Source organism: Pan paniscus, chromosome 3 (genome assembly GCF_029289425.2).
Source record: "Pan paniscus chromosome 3, NHGRI_mPanPan1-v2.0_pri, whole genome shotgun sequence".
NCBI classification, from domain to species: domain Eukaryota; kingdom Metazoa; phylum Chordata; class Mammalia; order Primates; family Hominidae; genus Pan; species Pan paniscus.
In genome coordinates, this window is record NC_073252.2 from 76,664,969 (window position 1) to 76,684,829 (window position 19,861).

The window sequence follows — 19,861 nt, forward strand, 5'->3', positions numbered from 1 at the left end:
ACATTGACAGTATATCGGTTGTTTTCCTTGAAGGAACAGGCTCACTTCGTTCATTTTGGAGAAAATATGTGCCAAATAGCCAAGTTTTAAAAATTGTAACTTCTATGTCATTCTTTCAAGTAACAATGCTATTGCATGAAAGAAGAGATTACTTCAGTACACAACTCAAAACAATTGCACAAGTGCTTTTTCTAGGGATAACCATTGTCGTTAGTATATAGCAGAAGTGCTTCATACATACTCCCATTTTGTCATGCACAATATTAAAGAGACATTTAGGATTGAAAGTCAATAAGATTAATAAGTTTGACCGCTTTGTCATGAGCTCTTTGTTTGTTTGTTTTGAGACGGAGTCTCACTCTGTCGCCCAAGCTGGAGTGCAGTGGCGCAATCTCGGCTCACAGCAAGCTCCGCCTCCTGGGTTCATGCCATTCTCCTGCCTCAGGCTCCCAAGTAGCTGGGACTACAGGTGCCTGCCACCACACCCGGCTAATTTTTTTGTATTTTTAGTAGAGACGGGGTTTCACCGTGTTAGTCAGGATGGTCTTGATCTCCTGACCTCATGATCTGCCCGCCTTGGCCTCCCAAAGTGCTGGGATTACAGGCCAGGAGCTCTTTTTTCTTTTCTTTTCTTTTCTTTTTTTTTTTTTTTGAGTTGAGTCTCACTCTGTCACCCAGGCTGGAGTGCAATGGCATGATCTTCAGCTCACTGCAACCTCTGCCTCCCGGGTTCAAGCAATTCTCCTGCCTCAGCCTCCTGAGTAGCCGGGATTACAGGTGCCTGCGACCATACCTGGCTAATTTTTGTATTTTTAGTAGGGACGGGGTTTCACCATATTGGCCAGGCTGCTCTCTTGGCCAGGCTGGTCTGGAACTCCTGACCTCATGATCCACCCACCTGGGCCTCCCAAAGTACAGGGATTACAGGTGTGAGCCACTGTATCTGGCCATATCAAGAGCTCTTAAGTGAAACTGGCTTTTACAAAATTCAGCTGTGAGTATATATAGCTCACAAAATATAGCCTAGTGGTAAAGAATTCAGTGACTATTAGTTTGGAGCCGCTGCCTTTATCTGTGTTGTTACCTGCAAATTTACCCACCATACTTTTGCACTATTAGTGCAAATGTCAATACAGTGAAAAAGGTAAAGAATGTATTACTGTTATTACAAAAATAATTTTGACCTCATGGACCTCTTGACAGAATCTCTGGGATCTCAGGAGCCTGTGGACCAAACTTAGAAAACTGCTGTCCTCCTATATAATTATTCTGGATCTGATAAATATTGGCTTATGAGATTACATGATTTTGAACTGACTAGTTCTTGGTAAAATTATTAAGTAGCAAGCTTTAAATTCAGTGTGTCTCTGTGTCTTTCCTCTCTATCACATCCCTGAAGACATGCACTGGATCCCTAGTGGTACAGGTGGAATGGATACAGCTGAATTGCCTGTTCATGCATGTTATTGCTTCTTCATTTAATCATTCAGCAAGTACGTATTGAGCCCTATGTCTTAGTCTGTTTTGTGCTGCTACAACAATACCTGAGACTGGGTAATTTATAACAACTAGAAGCTTATTGGCTTATGGTTCTGGAGGCTGGGAAGTCCAATATCAAGGTGCTGGCGTTTGGTGAGGCCTTTTTGCTGCATTATCCCTTACAGAAAGGTGGAAAGGTTGAGAGAGCAAGAGAGGGCTGAATTTGCTGCTTTATAACTGCACCAGTCCCACCCATGAGGGTAGATCCCTTATGGCCTAATTATCTCTTAAATGTCCCACTTCTTAATACTGTTACAATAGCAATTAAATTTCAGCTTGAGTTTTGGAGGGGACAAACATTCAAACCACAGCATCCTACCCCCGTGTACCAGATTCTCTGCCTGAGTTGTGTGCCCTGATGCAGAACTTCTCAGGCCCTACCTCACATCAACCACTTGTATTAATTTTCTATTGCTGCTGTAGCAAATTACCACAAATTTAGTGGCTTAACACAACAACGGATTTGTTCTCTTACTGTTCGGAAGGTCTTACTGGATTAACATCAAGATGTCATCAGGGTTGTCTCTCTTTCTGGAGGCTCTAGGAGAGAATTTGTTTCCTTGCTCTTTCCAGCTTCCATGGGCCCCCTGCATTCCATGGCTCATGGCCTTCTTCTTCCATCTTCAAAGCCATAAATGTTGAATCTCTCTGATTCTTCATCATCACATCTCTCTCTCAGCACAGCCAGGAAAAGTCCTCTATTTTTAAGCACTCATATGATTAGATTGGCCCTACCCAGATAATGTAGGCAATCTTCCCATCTGAAGATCTGCAACCTTCATCACATCTGCAAAGTCCCTTTTGCCAGATAGAGTATCACAGTCACAGATTCCAGGGACTAGGATGTGGGCTCCTTTGAGCACTCTGTCAGGCTCCCACTGGCAACATCCTATGAGCCTGCACACACCATGGCTTGGCTGAAGCTTGGAGGATGATATAGTTTGGATATTTGCCCCCTCCAAATCTCATGTTGAAATGTGATTCTCAGTGTTGGAGGTGGGGCCTGGTGGGAGACGTTTGGATCATGAGGGCAGATCCCTCTTGATTCCTAGGTGCCCTCCTCACAGTAGTGAGTGAGTTCTTGCTCAGAGTTTATGTGAGATCTGGTTGTTTAAAAGAGTATGCTACCTGCTCCCCCGACCTCCATTCTCTTTCACCATGTGATATGCCAGCTCACTCTTTGCCTTCTACCATGATTGTAAAGCTTCCTGAGACCTTACCAGAAGCTGAGCAGATGTTTGTGCCGTGCTTGTACAGCCTGCAGAACTGTGAGAGAAATTAACCTCTTTTCTTTATAAATTACCCAGCCTCAGGTATTCCTTTATAGCAATGCAAACAAACACAAAAAATTGGTACGAGGAATGGGGTATTGCTATAAAAATACTTGAGAATGTGGAAGTGGATTTGGAACTTGGGAATAGGCAGAGGCTGGAAGAGTTTAGAGAGCTCAGAAGAAAAAAGGAATATGAGGGAAAGTTTGGAGCTTATTAGAGAGTGGTTCAATAGTTGTGACCAAAATGCTGATAGAAATATGGACAGTGATGGCCCAGGCTGATGAGGTCTCAGTTGGAAATGAGAAAGTTATTGAGAAGTGGAGTGATGGTCACTCATGTTATGCAAGATGACTTAGAGTTTCTGGCAGAAGAGATTTCTAAGCAGCAAAACACTCATGATGTGGTATGGTTGCTTCTAACAACCTATGACCAGATATAGGAGCAAAAAAATTACTTAAAGTTGGAATTGATATTTAAAAGGGAAGCAAAGCATAAAAATTTGGAAAAGTCACAATCTTGCCATGTAGTAGAGATGGAAAGAGCATTTTCAGGAGAGGAATACAAGCAGACTGTGGAGCAACAACTTACTAGAGAGATTTTACATGACTAAAAGGGATCCAAGTGCTAATATCCAAAACAATGAGAAAATGGCCTTGAAAGCATCAGAAATCTCCTTTGCAGCCCCTCTCATTACAGGGCCAGAGGTGTAGGAGGAAAGAATAGTTTCAGGGGCCAGATCTGAGGCCCCACTGCCCTATGCAGCCTCAGGACACTGCTCCCAGGATCCTGGCCACTCCAGCTCCAGCTGTGGCTCAAAGGGCCCCAGATACTACTTTAGTTGCTGCTCTGGAGGGCACAATCCATAAACCTTGGCAGGTTTCACATGGTTTTAAGACTGTAGGCACGCAGAGTGCATGAGTGAAGCAGGCTTGGCAGCTTCCCCCTAGATTTCAGAAGATGTATTGGAAAGCCTGGATGCCCAGGCAGAAACCTGTTGAAGAGGTGGAGCCCCTGCAGAGAGACTCTACTAAGGCAGTGTGGAGGGGAAATGTGAGGTTGGTGCCCCCACACAGATTCCACACTGGGACACTCTCAAGATGAGCTTTGTGGGAAGGAGGGCACCATCCTCCAGACTGCAGAATGGTGGAGCCATTGGCAGCTTGCATCCGGAGCTTGGAAAAGCTGCAGACACTTACTTCTGACCCATGACAGCAACCTTCATGGTTGCACCCTTCAAAGCCACAGGGGCAGGGCTGTCAAAGGCCTTGGGAGCCTACTTCTCACACCAGTGTGCCCAGGATGTGAGACATAGAGTCAAAGATTTTTTTTTGGAGCATTAAGGTTTAATGTCTGCCCTGCTGGGTTTTAGACTTGTGTAGGGTCTGTTGCCCTGTTCTTTTGGCTGATTCCTCCTTTTTGGAATGGGAACATCTACCCAATTTCTATACCACCATTGTATCTTGGAAGTAAATAGCTTTTTTTGATTTTTCAGGCTTATAAGTGAAAGGAACTTACTTTGAGTCTATGATGAGACTTTGGACTTTTGAGCTGATTCTGGAATGAGTCAAGACCTTGGACTATTGGGAGGGGATGACTGTATTTTTTATTGCGAGGACATGAGATTTGAGGAGGCCATGGATGGAATGATATTTGGATATTTGCCCCCTCCAAATCTCATATTGAAACCCCTATACCTAAGAATGAAGTTTTTGCTTCATCAGAAATTCTTGTGTTCAGCTTTAGTGGATGTCACAAAACAGGTTTTAATAGTGTTTATGTTAATATTCACTCCTTGTAGCAATGTATGAGACGTTTAGTGGCTCTACATCCTTGCCTACATTTGATATTGGAAGGTTCTTTTTTTAATTTTTTTTTTTCACTTAGCCATTCCAGTTAGTATGATATGGATTTACTGTGAATTTAGCTTGCATTTTCCTGTTGATTAATGACGCTGAGTACATGTATATGTGCCTAATGGTATTTGGATATCCTCTTTCATGAAGTCTCAAGCTTTGGTATACTTTGTACTGATTCTTTGAAGTGTTTTGTTTATATAGGAGACTGGATTTACCTTTTACTGCTTTATTAATTACATCTGATGAACAGAAATTTTAGTAAAGTCTGGTTTGTCAAAAATAATAATACAAAACGACTGAAATGTGATCCCCAGTGTTGGAGGTGGGGCCTGGTGGGAGATGTTTGGGTTATGGGGGTAGATCCCTCATTAATAGCTTGGTGCCCTCTTCATCGTAACAAGTGAGTTCTTGCTTTGAGTTCATAAAAGATCTTGTTGTTTAAAAGAGTGTGGTACCTCCCCACTTCTCTCTTGCTCTCTCTTATCATGTGATGTGCTGAGCACCCCCTTTGCCTTCCTTTGTGATTGAAGATTCCTGGGGCCTTACCAGAAGCCAAGAGATGCTAATACCATGCTTGTACAACCTGCAGAACTGTGAGCCAAATAAATCTCTTTTCCTCGTAAAGTACCAAGCCTCAGGTATTCCTTCATAGCAACACAAATGGACTAACACGATGAGTTGCAGAGATGGGTTCTCCAGCAGAAGCTTAGCATGATTTGGAGTTTTACTGAGTGTTTTCAGGCTGTGCACCATAGAAGGGCAGGTGTACAGCCAGCCTGGCCTGCTCTGCAGCCACGTGGAATAAAACCTGTTTGCTCCTCATGCCTGCCAAGGTAGCCAGTACAGAGACAAACTCTGACTTTGCAGTGGCATTTTAATTGAACCAAAAAGGTCAGCTTTCTAAAAAAACACATATTTTACAGAGGGCCTTTTGCGCGTAGTGACTGAGGACTCATTCAAGAATAACAGGAGCCCCAGACTTCAGATAAACAAAAGGTTTTGTCACTCTAGACACAGCTTCAGTCTTCTACCTCCTGCTAGTAAGCCCATTTGTATCAAAACAAATGAGAAACTTAATCTCAGTACTTTGTAAGGAAACCTTTTTTCTTTTGGTCTCAGATTTGGTTTGCTGTGCATGTCCTTTTTAAATGGCAGTGTTTAATAATGTTTATATTGCCTTTGACCTTTCACTGACTGTTGTAGTTAAGTTCCAAGATGTGATTTCAAACCCAGTATTTGTAGGCTGCCCCTCCCTCCTTTGAGACTACTAACTTCCTCTTCTTAGAAGGTCTAATTCTCTTTCCAACCATCTTAATCAGTTCTAAGAAAGGAGCCTGTGGGGTAGCAGGTGGGAGTCGTGGTAGTAATATTTTATATTTACTGGTTGTGTAATTCACTTCTGATGTTACAACTTCAGAACAACCTGATAAAGCAAAAGCTATGATTATATATTCCTAAATCAGGTAAAGTACTTTCCCCAAATTAGCCCTCAGAAAATAGGGCATCATCTTATATTTGAGTCTTTACAAAGACTATCCTATTATGGGGATTACGTCATTTGAAACCACAAAGTAGTTTAAGCAATTGTCTCAATGTTATGCACACAGATGGCTGTGATATAGGATTGTCTAATATTCAGGCATTTATGGTATTGTTTCCATTTTACAGATGAGGAAATTGAGACTTGGGGAAGGTAAATAATTTGCCCAAGGTCATACAGCTAGTAATTGGTACAGCCTGGATTGAAACCAAAGCATATTATCTTATTCCCACATCCTTATTATTAATCCTCTTGAGATTCTATCTTCTGCCTTTAAAACATTTTCAATCTATGGAGTCACGGATTTTTTTTCTTCGTTATTGTCAAGGTTCCATTCTAAGAATAGAGAAGAGCAAAAAATGTATAAACATTCAGTTTGGAACCATGCTTTTATGGATAGCACTAGGAGGGTCTAGTCTAGTTTACCTTCCAAGCCAAAGTGGCACAGGGTTCTCCTTGCTTCATCTTGGGCAGATGACCACCCTGCCTCTCTTTGCCACTGATGGAGACTTTACTGCTTCCTGGGTCAGTCCCTTATCTTGGCTGATGGCTCTGGTTGTGAGGAGTTCTTCCTGACCACGAAGTCTTTATTTCTCATCCTTGCCCTCCCTTCCCCTTACTTTCTTCTTTTCCCCTTCCTTCTCCCTCCTTTACCTTCCCTAAGCATTTTATTTTAGAATAGCTTTAGATTTACAGAAAAGTTCCCAAGATAGTACAGAGAGTTTCTGTATACTCTTTATTGTTAGAATCTTATACTACTGTGGTGCATTTATCAAATATAATAAACTAACATGGGTACATTAACTATAAACTCCAGACTTCATTCAGATTTCATTAATTTTCCCCTAAAGTCCTTTTACTATTCCAAGAGGCCATCCAGGATACTACAATTACATTTAGTAGTTAGGTTATTTTTTTAGTTTCAACTGGCATGTGATAGATTTTGGGTCTTTCCTGATTGTTCACGATCTTCATAATTTGGAGTACTGGCCAGGCATTTTGTAGAATGTTGCTCAGTTGGGATTTGTCTGATGTTTTTGTCATGGTTAGACTAGGGTTATGGGTTCTGGGGAAGATACTGGAAAGGTGAAGCACCATTCTCATCAAATCACCTGAGGGAAGATGGCATCATCTTAGGGACATGATATCAATATGTTTTATCACTGGTTATGCTAAGGTAAAGATACACCTTCATTTTCCTTTCTAAAAATATTCTACTTTTAGAAGCAAGTCACTAAATGCAGCCCATATTCAAGGGATAGGGAGAATTAAGTGCTACCTCCTGAAGGTAAAAGTATCTACATAGGTTACTTGGAATTCCTTGAGGAAGATTTGTCTCTTCCTCTACATTTATATTTATTAATCCAACCACTCATTTATATCAATATGGACTGACATATATTTATTGTATACTTTGGGTTAAAATCAAATACTACTTTATTTATTTTGGGTTTCACGTTGTTCCAGCTTTGGTCACTGGGAAGTCTTACATTTGGCTTGTGTGTCCTTTTGACTTGTGCTTATCATTTTGGTTTGTTAGCACTTTCTTACTTTTAAAAAAGACTTTGCAGACTCATCTTGAATTTTCCTTTCCCCATCCCTAGAATCACTTCTCTGAGGATTCCTGTTTCCTTTTATTGGAGAATGATATTAGAAACTAAGATCTGGCCACTGGCTGTCATCATTGCTACTGTGTCAGCACTACTTCCCAGTGGACAGAGTAGGAAATACATGTATCCATGCCAGCCCATGTTACATGCATGTCTACAGTTATTTCTGGATTTGTCCATCTGTATCCACAATAAAGCTTTTCTTCTTTGAGCATTAAAAAAATTTTTTTTTAGAGACAGGGTCTTGCTCTGTTGCACTGGCACAATCATAGCTCACTGCAGCCCCAAACTTCTGGGTTCAAGCGATCCTTCTGCCTTAGCCTCTTGAGTAGCTGGGGCTACAGGCACATGCCACCATGCTCAGCTAGTTTTTTGTTTTATGTAGAGACAGGAGTCTCGCTATGTTGCCCAGGCTCTTCTCAAACTCCTGGCCTCAAGTGATCCTCCCCTATTGGCCTCCCAAAGTACTGGAATTACAGGCATGAGCCACCACACCTGGCCTTTTTTGAGCATTTATGTTTTGCTAAGTAGCCAGCAGTAAGAATATGAATTGCTGCCCTCACAACAATGGTAAAGTTTTTAAAAAAGAAAAGGGGGAGAAAGTGAAAATGGAGACCTGGGCATAACATGACTTATTGCCCAGCCATCCTCTGGTCAGATCATGTCATTTTAGAAAGAAGAGATCCTGAGAAGTTAAGGAGTTAGAGGAACAATCAGGGTTGGAATCTAGCTTTTTTGAAATAGAGTCTGTTTATTCCACCATCTCTGACGGCTCTTTAAGACTGGTCAATATTCCTGACTTTGTATTCAGATCAGTTATAGGCTTCGTGGGATGCATTAAACAGATTTAGAATGTAAGTTTAGAAATTGGTATGTACAACAGAATACTGATAGGGTATCACGAGTGAGAGATTTTATTCTCTTGCACGTATCTTAGACCAATGACTTGAAAATGAAGCTCTGAAGGCCAGATGTTAGTGAATGAATCTTTACAAATGATCATGATGATGATTCTATTCTGTTTTATAACTATATAAACTTTTTATAACTATATTTTAAAAAATCATTTTGCTCTGGGGGGAGACCCAGAGGGCCCCTGTAGGATAGATGCTTTATGTATACACATAGTTTCTAGAAATGGGACATAAAGCAATGAAAGAATCTGTTTATTGTCATCTAAGGAGTTAGTGGTAGAGTAAACAGCAAAAATGAAAGCTGCAGCCTTCATGACCTTTCTTTAACAGGCCAACCACAGGACTCTTTTCTTTTAAATTACTTTTGGCAGCTTATAAAGCAAAGAAACACTTGAGAGGTCCTCTAGAGCAAGTTTGCCCAACCCATGATCCATGGGCTGCATGTGGCCCAGGATGGCTTTGAATGCAGCAGCCCAACAGGAATTCATAAACTTTCTTAAAACATTATGAGATTCTTTTGCAATTTTTAAAAAACTCATCATCTGTCATTAGTGGTAGTATATTTTATGTGTGGCTCAAGACAGTTCTTCTTCTAATGTGGCCTAGGGAAGCCAAAAGATTGGACACCCCTGCTCTAGAGAGACTCCTGAAGCTACAGGGCAGCCCTAGGGTGTCTTCAAAACTTTCGGCCCCCTGGTCCTTTGGAAGCATGTGTGTGTTTACACTTGGTAAATTGTGTCTTGTCACCATGTGACAGTAAAATCTCTGTTGCGTTCTTTTCCATTTTTACCTCGTCCATTCCAAGGACTGAACATTTTATTTTTCTATGGTACATTGTGAACATCCAAGATTTTTAGTGGAAATAAATGGTAACAGCTGTTTTTTGTGTATAAAATATAATCGTGAACCTTAACCTTGAGATGATCTATCCAAATTTTTCCAGGTGTGGAAATGGCTTGACTAGAAAAGCTCATTTTGGTAATCATTTCAGCACAGAACAACATTGAGCTGTTTGCTGTTAACTTTCTCTTCAAAAAGAGGAAGAGTTTCTATTGGTATTTCTTTATTCTAATATTTCCTTTTAACGTGACTTTTCCTATGTAAACTGTATCCACAATAAAGCTTTTCTTCTTTGAGCATTAAAAAAAATTTTTTTAGAGACAGTGTCTTGCTCTGTTGTGCAGGCTAGAGTGCACTGGCACAATCATAGCTCACTGCAGCCCCAAACTATGTGTGCATATTCATACACACAGACACACATCTTAAGATGTTGTTTCCTTTCCCGCTTTATTTTTGTTTATAGCACTTACTACTCTAATATACTACACTAGTCCCTGCTTATCTGCATGGGATATTTTCCAAGACACAAGACTGCCAGTAGATTCCTGAAACTATCCATAGTCCTGAATCCTGTATATACTGTGTTTTTTTCTATACATACCTATGATAAAGTTTAATTTGTAAATTAGGCACAGTAAGAGATTAACAATAACTAATAAAAATTAGAACAGTTATAATAATATACTATACTAAAAGTTTTAGGAATGGGGTCTCTCTCTATCTCTGTCTCAAAATATCTTATTGTATGTAATATTTTTGGACCACAGGTAAGTGAAATCCTGGAAAGCAAAACCATGGATAAGGGTGGGCTGCTGTTTATGTTTTACTTCTTTTGCTTTTTAATTGTTTTCTCTAACTAGAATGTAAACTCCATGAAAGCAGGGAATTTGTTTTGTGCACTGCTGTATTCCTAGACTAGTGCCTAGAACATAGTAGGTGCTCAATGAAGGCTTCTGAATGAATAATGTAAGTTGCAAGTTGTATTAATTTGGCCCCTGATTTGAATATAATATTCAATTTGTATTGAATATAAATACAAAGTGTAGAGTTTTATCTTACAAGATTATTTTATATTTTAAGAGGAGTTAAATCATATTATTTAAGATGAGGATTTCTGTATCCATCAAAAATCTCAGAATTTATGATAGAAATATGTACAGTTTCTGGGAACTTATACAGTTACTCCAGTAATACAGTGCTATTATCACATTCAAAGAATTTTGAAATCCTCTGCTAAATATCACTCGAGAAGTTGTGGAAGATATAAAGGCAATTTTTTTTTAATTTAATGCGAGTTATCTACTGACTCACTCAAAGAAATTTTGAACCCTAAGTGACCATTACCCTGTGTGATTCTGTATTTTATTCATCAGATTTAGCAGAAAGTGACTTTTTGTTGTTTTAAAAAGTATTCTGGCTAATATTTGCTGATATAGAAACTATTATAAAGAATATGCTGGAAAATCCGAGGTGATTCCTCTGAAGTAGTGTCAGCATTCATTTGGATATATAGATGCTGCCATTTTTGTTTTTTTGTTAAATAATATTATCTTACAAATATACTATTTTTCTTTAAAATCTCAAGTATCTGAAGTACTTACTTTTTTTTCTTTAAAATTAATGGACTCCTATTTGTTTAAGCAATGTTAAGATGATATAATGGAACCTACAACTTGACTGGCCATTTTATAAATTAGGACTTTCAGAACAAAAACTCTGATGCCAAACTTCTTGTAGTATTCTTTCCAGGACAAGAAACACACAAATAAAAAGTGATGCAGTCAGTAAATATCATATACAGACTTGTTTGAAAGCTATCATTCGACTAATGTAATCCATAAATTATGTCTTTATACAAGATTGACATATTTTCATATCATTTTTTATTTTAGAGCATTGGGGAGTCAGCAATGTCCGTTGTGTTAAATCAGCTGCTGCCCATGATTAAGCCTGTAACCCAGAGAACCAATGAGGACTACAGCCCTGAGGAACTGCTGATCCTTCTCATATATATTTATTCTGTCACTGGAGAGCTCACGGTGGACAAAGACCTGTGTGAAGCAGAAGAAAAAGTCAAGAAAGCATTGGCTCAGGTCTTCTGTGAGGAATCTGAATTGTCACCTTTGCTGCAAAAAATTACGGGTGAGTGTCTAACAAAGATACTGGACACAAACATCACTGATACATGAAACAGGTTTCAAAATAAATACTGTTTTGGGAAGTGGAGGTAACCATCTTCACTGGAGTTGTTTGGAATTTCATGAGGCCTGATGAATGCTAGCCAGCCTATAGCAACAGTCCCCAACATTTTTGGCACCAAGGGCAGCCATCAGGGGACAGGGATGGAGGTGCATGGTTTCATGATGAAACCGTTCCACCTCACATCATCGGGCATTAGTTAGAGTCTCATAAGGAGCATGCAACCTAGATCCCTCATATGTGCAGTTCACAGTAGGGTTCACACTCCTATGAGAATCGAATGCTGCCGCTGATCTGACAGAAGGCGGAGCTCAGGCAGTAATGCTTGCTTGCCCACTGCACACCTCCTGCTGTGCCCGGTTCCTAACAGGCCATGAACGGGTACCTGTCTGCAGCCCAGGGTTGGCGACCCCTGGCCTATAGGATTAGAGGTTTCCACTGCAGTATTCTTCTGCAATGGCATGGTAGTGACATGGCCTCTCTTCTAATTGCTTGTCTAATTAATATTCCTTAGAGCCTAGACCTTGTTAAAATAACAAAATACAGAGTATTATCTATAAGGAAAAATAAAATGTAGTACATCCTATTCAAAGAGTTTCCTATTGATATATTCTCTGTGAGATTGTCATTTCAAACTTTAAAAACTGTTTCTTTGAGATGTTACACAATATTATAGGATTGGAAATTGCCATTTTCAGTAGTGTTTTTATATATTATATATATATTATATATAAAAAATATATATATTCCAATTTCCAATGTATATATACCTGTGTGTGTATATATATACACACCTGTATCTATATGTCCAGTATATATATCTGTATGTGTACATATAATATATATCATATATAAGTCCATATATATACATGTATATGTATATATACACATGCACACACACATGTGTGTACATATAACATATATACTTATATATACATGCACATATATACACACATATATTACGTGTGTGTGTGTGTATTTTTTTTTAATTAAACAGAGATGGGGCCTCACTGTGTTGCCCAGGCTGATCTCAAACTCCTGGGCTCAAGCGATCCTCTCTCCTTGGCCTCCCAAAGTGCTGAGATTACAACTGTCAACCACCATGCCCAGCCTTATATTTTGACTTTTCTTATTTTATTTTGAATTTGAATTAATTGGTATTATCCAGAATAATACCTAAACATCCCAGTAAAGTAGGTTCTGCTAATTTTAGGGAAATATGATTAAACATCATAAAATCTAACTACCTTCACTTCCAATAATAACTGCAATATAACTCATGAAGGCATTCATGTTATTTTGTATCAAATTCATTATTTATATTTTGTGTAAAGCTAATTTCCATGCGTATGGATTGAGCCTGTGTCTATCTGAAAGTAAGAAGTTATTAAAAGTTCTATGTGAAATGTGAGTACTTTAAAAATGTACCACATTTCCATTCATTTGCTGGTGTGTGTGTGTGTGTGTGTGTGTGTGTGTGTATATGTTTAGGTGTATGAAGACTTCTTCATTCAGGAAGTTGCAGCTGAGGCTGCTTATATATCCTCCATCTTTTCCTCTTGTCCTCTGTTGGGCTTCTCTGGGAGAAGTGTCCAGACTTCTCGGGAGCAGAATGTGCAGCTGTAAACCTTAGTCTCTCATGCATGTGAACTTTACTTTGTGCCCACTGTTGACCTTTCTTATGGTTGGTTATAGGAAATGAAACCCTGTCAAGATGGGAATTGAATGAAGTTTCCACAGAAATGAAACATTTTCTTGCTTAGTATAAAACCTATTTGCCAACTTAAAATCCATTTAAGAAAAACTTAAAGCCATTTCATTAGGTATAACACTATATGTGATTGCATGTGTTTGGCCATCAATAAATATCAACTTAGAAAGTTTTAATATGATTTATACAGTGCTTGGAAGAGTGCTGGGATTCAAAGTAGGTTTGAATGCTAGGAGAATTTAATTAAAAGTTATTCCTAAGAAGCATAATTTTGGAAACAGATAACAAGATGACATGTTTTAACCTAGGTTATTTGGATAGCTTTTTTAAACATTTATATGTTGCTATGGTACTTTTGGAACTGAAATCATGCTGTAAGAATATTCATTTGATATTCACTCAAGGTGTTCATTGGCCCAGCACTTCATTTTTTAATTAGTTTCTCTATTTATGGTTGCTTAGGATATTGCATGTTCTTGCTTTTAAAATACTTCTGTGCATTCGTACTAATATTAGGAAAATTTGTATACTCAGAAATTAAAGATTAAAAATTAAGAATTTGTGGAAATTTTAGCATATTTTTAAGTTTTAGAGATATCTTATAATACTAAGTACACGCTGCAGCTTAGATTAACTTTGGATATACACTTTAAACAGGGTAAAGAAGATGTCAAATAAATTTGACATATTCAAACTTACCACTGGAACACACACACACATTTTTTCAGCCCTTGTGAAGACCAATAGGACTTTATTTCTGAAGATAGACTTACTTGGCCAGTATAGACATACCTCTTACTAAGTATGTTGAGAAATCAAAAATGTACTGAAAAGAAGCATTTGTGTTTTCACTTAGCTGCTGAAATGATTATTGATTTACATCTCAGGATAAAAAGCATAGTATTGGGGCAGTGGTGATTCTGACTCGGTCTTGTAGAATAGGAAAGGATATCCCAGTATATATTGAAAAACTGAATTGCCTTCCAAATGTGCTTTGTGTGTGCTGGAACTAGGTTAGCCTGGCTTTTACAGCGAACTTGCCTACAGTTTGCTGTTGGAAAGTTGGCATAAGGTTTGCACTCATGTTATTCCGATGTACAGTTTTGGCTTTCTTGTTACTGAGTGGCAAAATTTATTGTATGCCTCATGCACATTTTGTGGTTGATGAAAATTTGGTTAAAAAGAATTATTGAAAATAAGGAATCGATTAACAATTTAATAACAATTCTACTTTTTATATAGTGCTTTAGTTTTATAGGTTTGGATAATCCTAAAAGACACATTTCTGAACACCAGCTCCAAGTGTTGATATCTGAAAGATCAAAATCCCTAAAGCCTAAGTTCTTAACATCTAAAATCCTGAAAATCACAAACACAGGGTAGTTGAATCATGTTTGGTGGAACCATTTTCTTGTTATTGTCTTTATTTGGAAATTAAGTATGGTTTAAGAAGATGTGCATGGTTGTCAAGTTGACAAGGGGTGGACTTGTGGACTTAATTTTACTTGTCAACTTGACTGTATTAAAGAATACCTAGAAATCTGGTAAGACATTATTTTGGGTGTGTCTGTGAAGGTGCTTCCAGAGGAAATGAGTGTGTGAGCCTGAGTGGATTTGGTGGGGAAGATCAACCCTCGGTGTTGGTGGGCAGCATCCAAACAGCTGGGGCCGGGATAGAACTATAATAATACAGAAAGCAAATTGGTCTTTCTCTGAGAGCTGGGACAGACTTTTCTTTTGCTGCCTTAGACATCAGAACTCCAGGCTTGCTGGACTTTAGACTCCAGAACTTACATCACTGATCCCCAGAATCCTGAGGCTTCTTCAGCCTGAGCCATGTTACCAACATCCAGTATAAATTGGAGGTATAAAATGTGTAGAGACTTTCAAAGAGTTCTAACTGATTTAATGTTTTTTTTTTTCAAATTTGACTCCACAAATGTACATTATCACAACATTGACTTTGTGTGTAAGCATTGTACATGTATATAAAAGCATTGAAACTTCCTCAGTAAATGAAGAGGTGTCCTTTTCATACATCTGCACTTGTGAAAGACAAAATTTCTCAAAATCTTGGCTCTTGTGGGTAGTGACTCGTTGTGTGTTTTGTTTTGTTTTTTTCCTGTCTCAGCCATTTTGGTTTTTGATCAATCTTGTCAAAAGACAAGAGGTTGTTCATCATAGTAATTCAGATGATTGCAGTTACGTAAAGCTGGGTGCACACAATTACCAATTAGAGGGATATATGTATACATTTCCCTTTTTGACCCTATTTCTCTATAAATATATTTCCTCTCATCTTAACTGTTATACCTCTGTGACTGTCATTAGTATACCTGAGTGTTTATGCTTACAAAAATATAGATTATCATTGGCTGTTTTATTGTGTAAAGTGGCTTATGGAATGTTCTGTCATGTTGTTTATCAAATAAATCACCTTTTAAAAATGTAAATATCTTTAAAGATTAAAAAATTTTTTTTCCAGAATTATACTTTTAGGATTGCAATGTTTAGGATTTCAGCTTTAGGGCTTCTGATCTTTTAGGATTTCAACATTAAGGATTAGGGAGTTCAGGACTGTATCTTTTGGGTATATGATTGGCTACCCTCCATTACCATCTTAACTGTTGATAGGATCAAGAAAGTAACCATTTTTGTATACTAAAAATTTAAGTGTGCTAACATCACCCAACTGATAAACAGTAGAGCCTGGAATTGAGCCCAGGTATTGTGGATCTGTAGCCCATGTCTTTAAACATGATATTCTAAACCTGCCACAACCTCACCTGTGGTAACCATTTCATGTATTATATTCTGTAACTCATGTTTGCTTACATATATCGTTTTATGCCGTGCATGCTCAACCATCCCATTATGTTCTTGTATTCTGAACAGAGAATTAATATTCTGGTTAATATGTTAGATATTGCCTATGCTTATTAATCTGTCTGTATTAGCTACTTATAGATCTTGCCATACCTCCCTATTTTTATGAATGCATCCTCTTTAGTTTCTGCATTGTTATAAAGAAATTAAAGTATCACTTCAAGCCATTGAAATCTATTGGTTGCCCAGCTTTCTAAAACAAGGCTAGGAAACTTAAATTTTATTTTAATAATATCTCTTGACGGTGATTGCCCTGTGGATTAAAATTTATATATATATATATATTTTTTAGCATTTTTGCTGTTCTTTTTATTTTACTCATACTATTTTTCTTTGGACTCAATCACAATAACAGAATTAAAGATCAAAGTGTAAAAGTTAAAGACCAGTACAGATTCAATAATTATTCTTTTCTACATACTGTGTTTAAATGATATCCCTTTTTCTTTTTGTTCTTTTTTTTTATTTTTTTAGTATTTATTGATCATTCTTGGGTGTTTCTTGGAGAGGGGGATTTGGCAGGGTCATAGGACAATAGTGGAGGGAAGGTCAGCAGATAAACATGTGAACAAAGGTCTCTGGTTTTCCTAGGCAGAGGGCCCTGCCGCCTTCCACAGTGTTTGTGTCCCTGGGTACTTGAGATTAGGGAGTGGTGATGACTCTTAAGGAGCATGCTGCCTTCAAGCATCTGTTTAACAAAGCACATCTTGCACCGCCCTTAATCCATTTAACCCTTAGTGGACACAGCACATGTTTCAGAGAGCACGGGGTTGGGGGCAAGGTTATAGATTAACAGCATCCCAAGGCAGAAGAATTTTTCTTAGTATAGAACAAAATGGAGTCTCCTATGTCTACTTCTTTCCAGACAGACACAGTAACAATCCGATCTCTCTTTCTTTTCCCCACACATCCCCCCTTTCTATTCGACAAAACCACCATCGTCCTCATGGCCTGTTCTCAATGAGCTGTTGGGTACACCTCCCAGATGGGGTGGCGGCCGGGCAGAGGGGCTCCTCACTTCCCAGATGGGGCGGCCGGGCAGAGGCGCCCCCCACCTCCCAGACGGGGCAGCGGTCGGGCGGGGGCTGCCCCCCACCTGCCAGACGGGGCGGCTGCCGGGCGGAGGGGCTCCTCACTTCCCAGACGGGGCAGCTGCCGGGCAGAGGGGCTCCTCACTTCTCAGACTGGGCGGCCGGTCAGAGACGCTCCTCACCTCCCAGATGGGGTGGCGGCGGGGCAGAGACACTCCTCAGTTCCCAGACGGGGTCGCGGCCGGGCAGAGGCACTCCTCACATCCCAGACAGGGCGGCGGGGCAGAGGCGCTCCCCACATCCCAGACGATGGGTGGCTGGGCAGAGACGCTCCTCACTTCCTAGACAGGATGACGGCCGGGAAGAGGTGCTCCTCACTTCCCAGACTGGGCGGCTGGGCAGAGGGGCTCCTCACATCCCAGACGATGGGCGGCCAGGCAGAGACGCTCCTCACTTCTTAGACGGGGTGGCGGCCAGGCAGAGGCTGCAATCTCGGCACTTTGGGAGGCCAAGGCAGGCGGCTGGGAGGTGGAGGTTGTAGCCAGCCGAGATCACGCCACTGCACTCCAGCCTGGGCAACATTGAGCACTGAGTGAGCGAGACTCCGTCTGCAATCCCGGCACCTTGGGAGGCCGAGGCTGGCAGATCACTTGCGGTCAGGAGCTGGAGACCAGGCCGGCCAACATGGCGAAACCCCGTCTTCCCAAAAAATACAAAAACCAGTCACGCGTGGCGGCGCGCGCCTGCAATCCCAGGCACTCGGCAGGCTGAGGCAGGAGAATCAGGCAGGGAGGTTGCAGTGAGCCGAGATGGCGGCAGTACAGTCCAGCCTCGGCTCGGCATCAGAGGGAGACCGTGCAAAGGGGAGACGGAGACGAGAGGGAGGGGGAGGGGGAGAGGGATTTTCTTTCATCTGTTAAATATGTAGTTTACTTTTGACAGTTTCTTTAATTTCTGTATATTCTTCCCTTGCATGGAAAGGCAATACAAATCTCTGACAAAATGAAGCAAAACAAAACAAAAATTTAAGCATACTCAATGGCAGCATACTCTTTTACTTTTATTCTGTTCACTTTTTCATAGATACTTTTGAGGAGATTTCTAGCGTGGTGGGCAAAAATTCACTTTTCTACTCACACAAAATGACAAGGGTTGGCTCTCTGCTTTTCAATGGTAGGGAGCTGTAAAAAGAAAATTGGTACAGGCAAGTATGTTGATTAGTGTTATGCTTTCTCAGTCATGCTAAGTTCTAAGAGAGTATCAGTTTCAACATACGTTAGTGTTTGCATGGCAGTCACAAGAGAAAACAAAGAAAACCATTTGAATTTTCTTCAGAGAATGAAATCAAAACACTATTTTTAAAGATCTGTGTAAACTTGGAATGTCATCATATAGAGAGGTATATCAAAAAAAGTGGAGTGTTTGGATGTAGAAATTCTTGATTTAAAAGTCTGGGCTCTGCTGTCTTTCAGCAGTGAGTGTTAGTGGGCAAATCATCCATCCTTGAACCTTGATATAAACGTAACTGCCCTATTGACCATTCTTGATTTTGCTGAGAATAAAATGATGTTATGTGTGTTAACTAATGTTTGGTCCATCTAGTATTATAAATAGGCTATTTTTCTCCCACCACCATTATGATTTTGATAGCATCTAGCTGTCATATAGGGTAGTGCTTCCCCACCCTTTTCTCATCATGTGCATAGACAATGAGAATGTTTGCATAGTAGATTGAGGTAAGTGGACGAGACTCTTATGAACAAAGGCAACCAGCCCTGGGGGCTCTGGCCAGTCTAGGTCCTACCCAGTTGACCTGTGGACTGAGATGAAGCAGCAGCTTGGCACACCTCTGACCTATTAGGAGCAAACCAATGCTTTAGGGTATATTGGTCAGATGGCTCTGAATCAGGAAACAAAGGAAAACAAGACTTTAATATTACTTTTTGACACAAAAAACTACTTTGGAAAAATTTGTCTTGCTAAGCATGTTTTGTTATTACTCATTGATTTACTCACATTATTACTCATTGATTTTCCCTGTATTTCTATAGTATCTTTAAAGTCCAGGTCAACAAGGGCTAGATCTGTTTAGGCTTAGTGTAAAGCTAGAGAATGAATAACTCAAAGTATCTATGCAGTGGTTCATGATAGAGGCATGATGATAATACCCTAAGAACTGTAATTTACATTTATCAAACTCTTATTTTACTGTTGATAATTTGGGACTATCAATTACTATAGCTTTATATGCATTAGGATACCCAGTTGTATACATTGAAAAATTTACCATATTAGCATAACAACTGGGGTTTGTTTTTCTAAGCAAGAAGTCCAGACAGAATTCATGCTCTTTCTGACTTCCTCCTTCACTGTCCTAGGTGTGGTTTTTATCATCATGGTCATGCGCTGGATGCTTCCCCTCCAGGGAGAAGTGTCCATGCTTTGGGCAAGAAGTGAGGAA

The 19,861-nt window shown here is 39.7% G+C and overlaps 1 protein-coding gene across 2 annotated transcripts in view; it reads left to right on the forward strand.

Moving 5' to 3' along the window:
• The window catches only part of SCFD2 (sec1 family domain containing 2), a 514,139-nt gene that overhangs the window by 230,331 nt on the left and 263,947 nt on the right, over positions 1–19,861 (forward strand). For both annotated transcript variants that reach the window (XM_055111552.2, XM_003806459.5), the window contains one exon: positions 11,466–11,715. In XM_055111552.2, the coding sequence (XP_054967527.1) occupies positions 11,466–11,715 (250 nt within the window). The remainder of the gene's footprint in view (positions 1–11,465; positions 11,716–19,861) is intronic.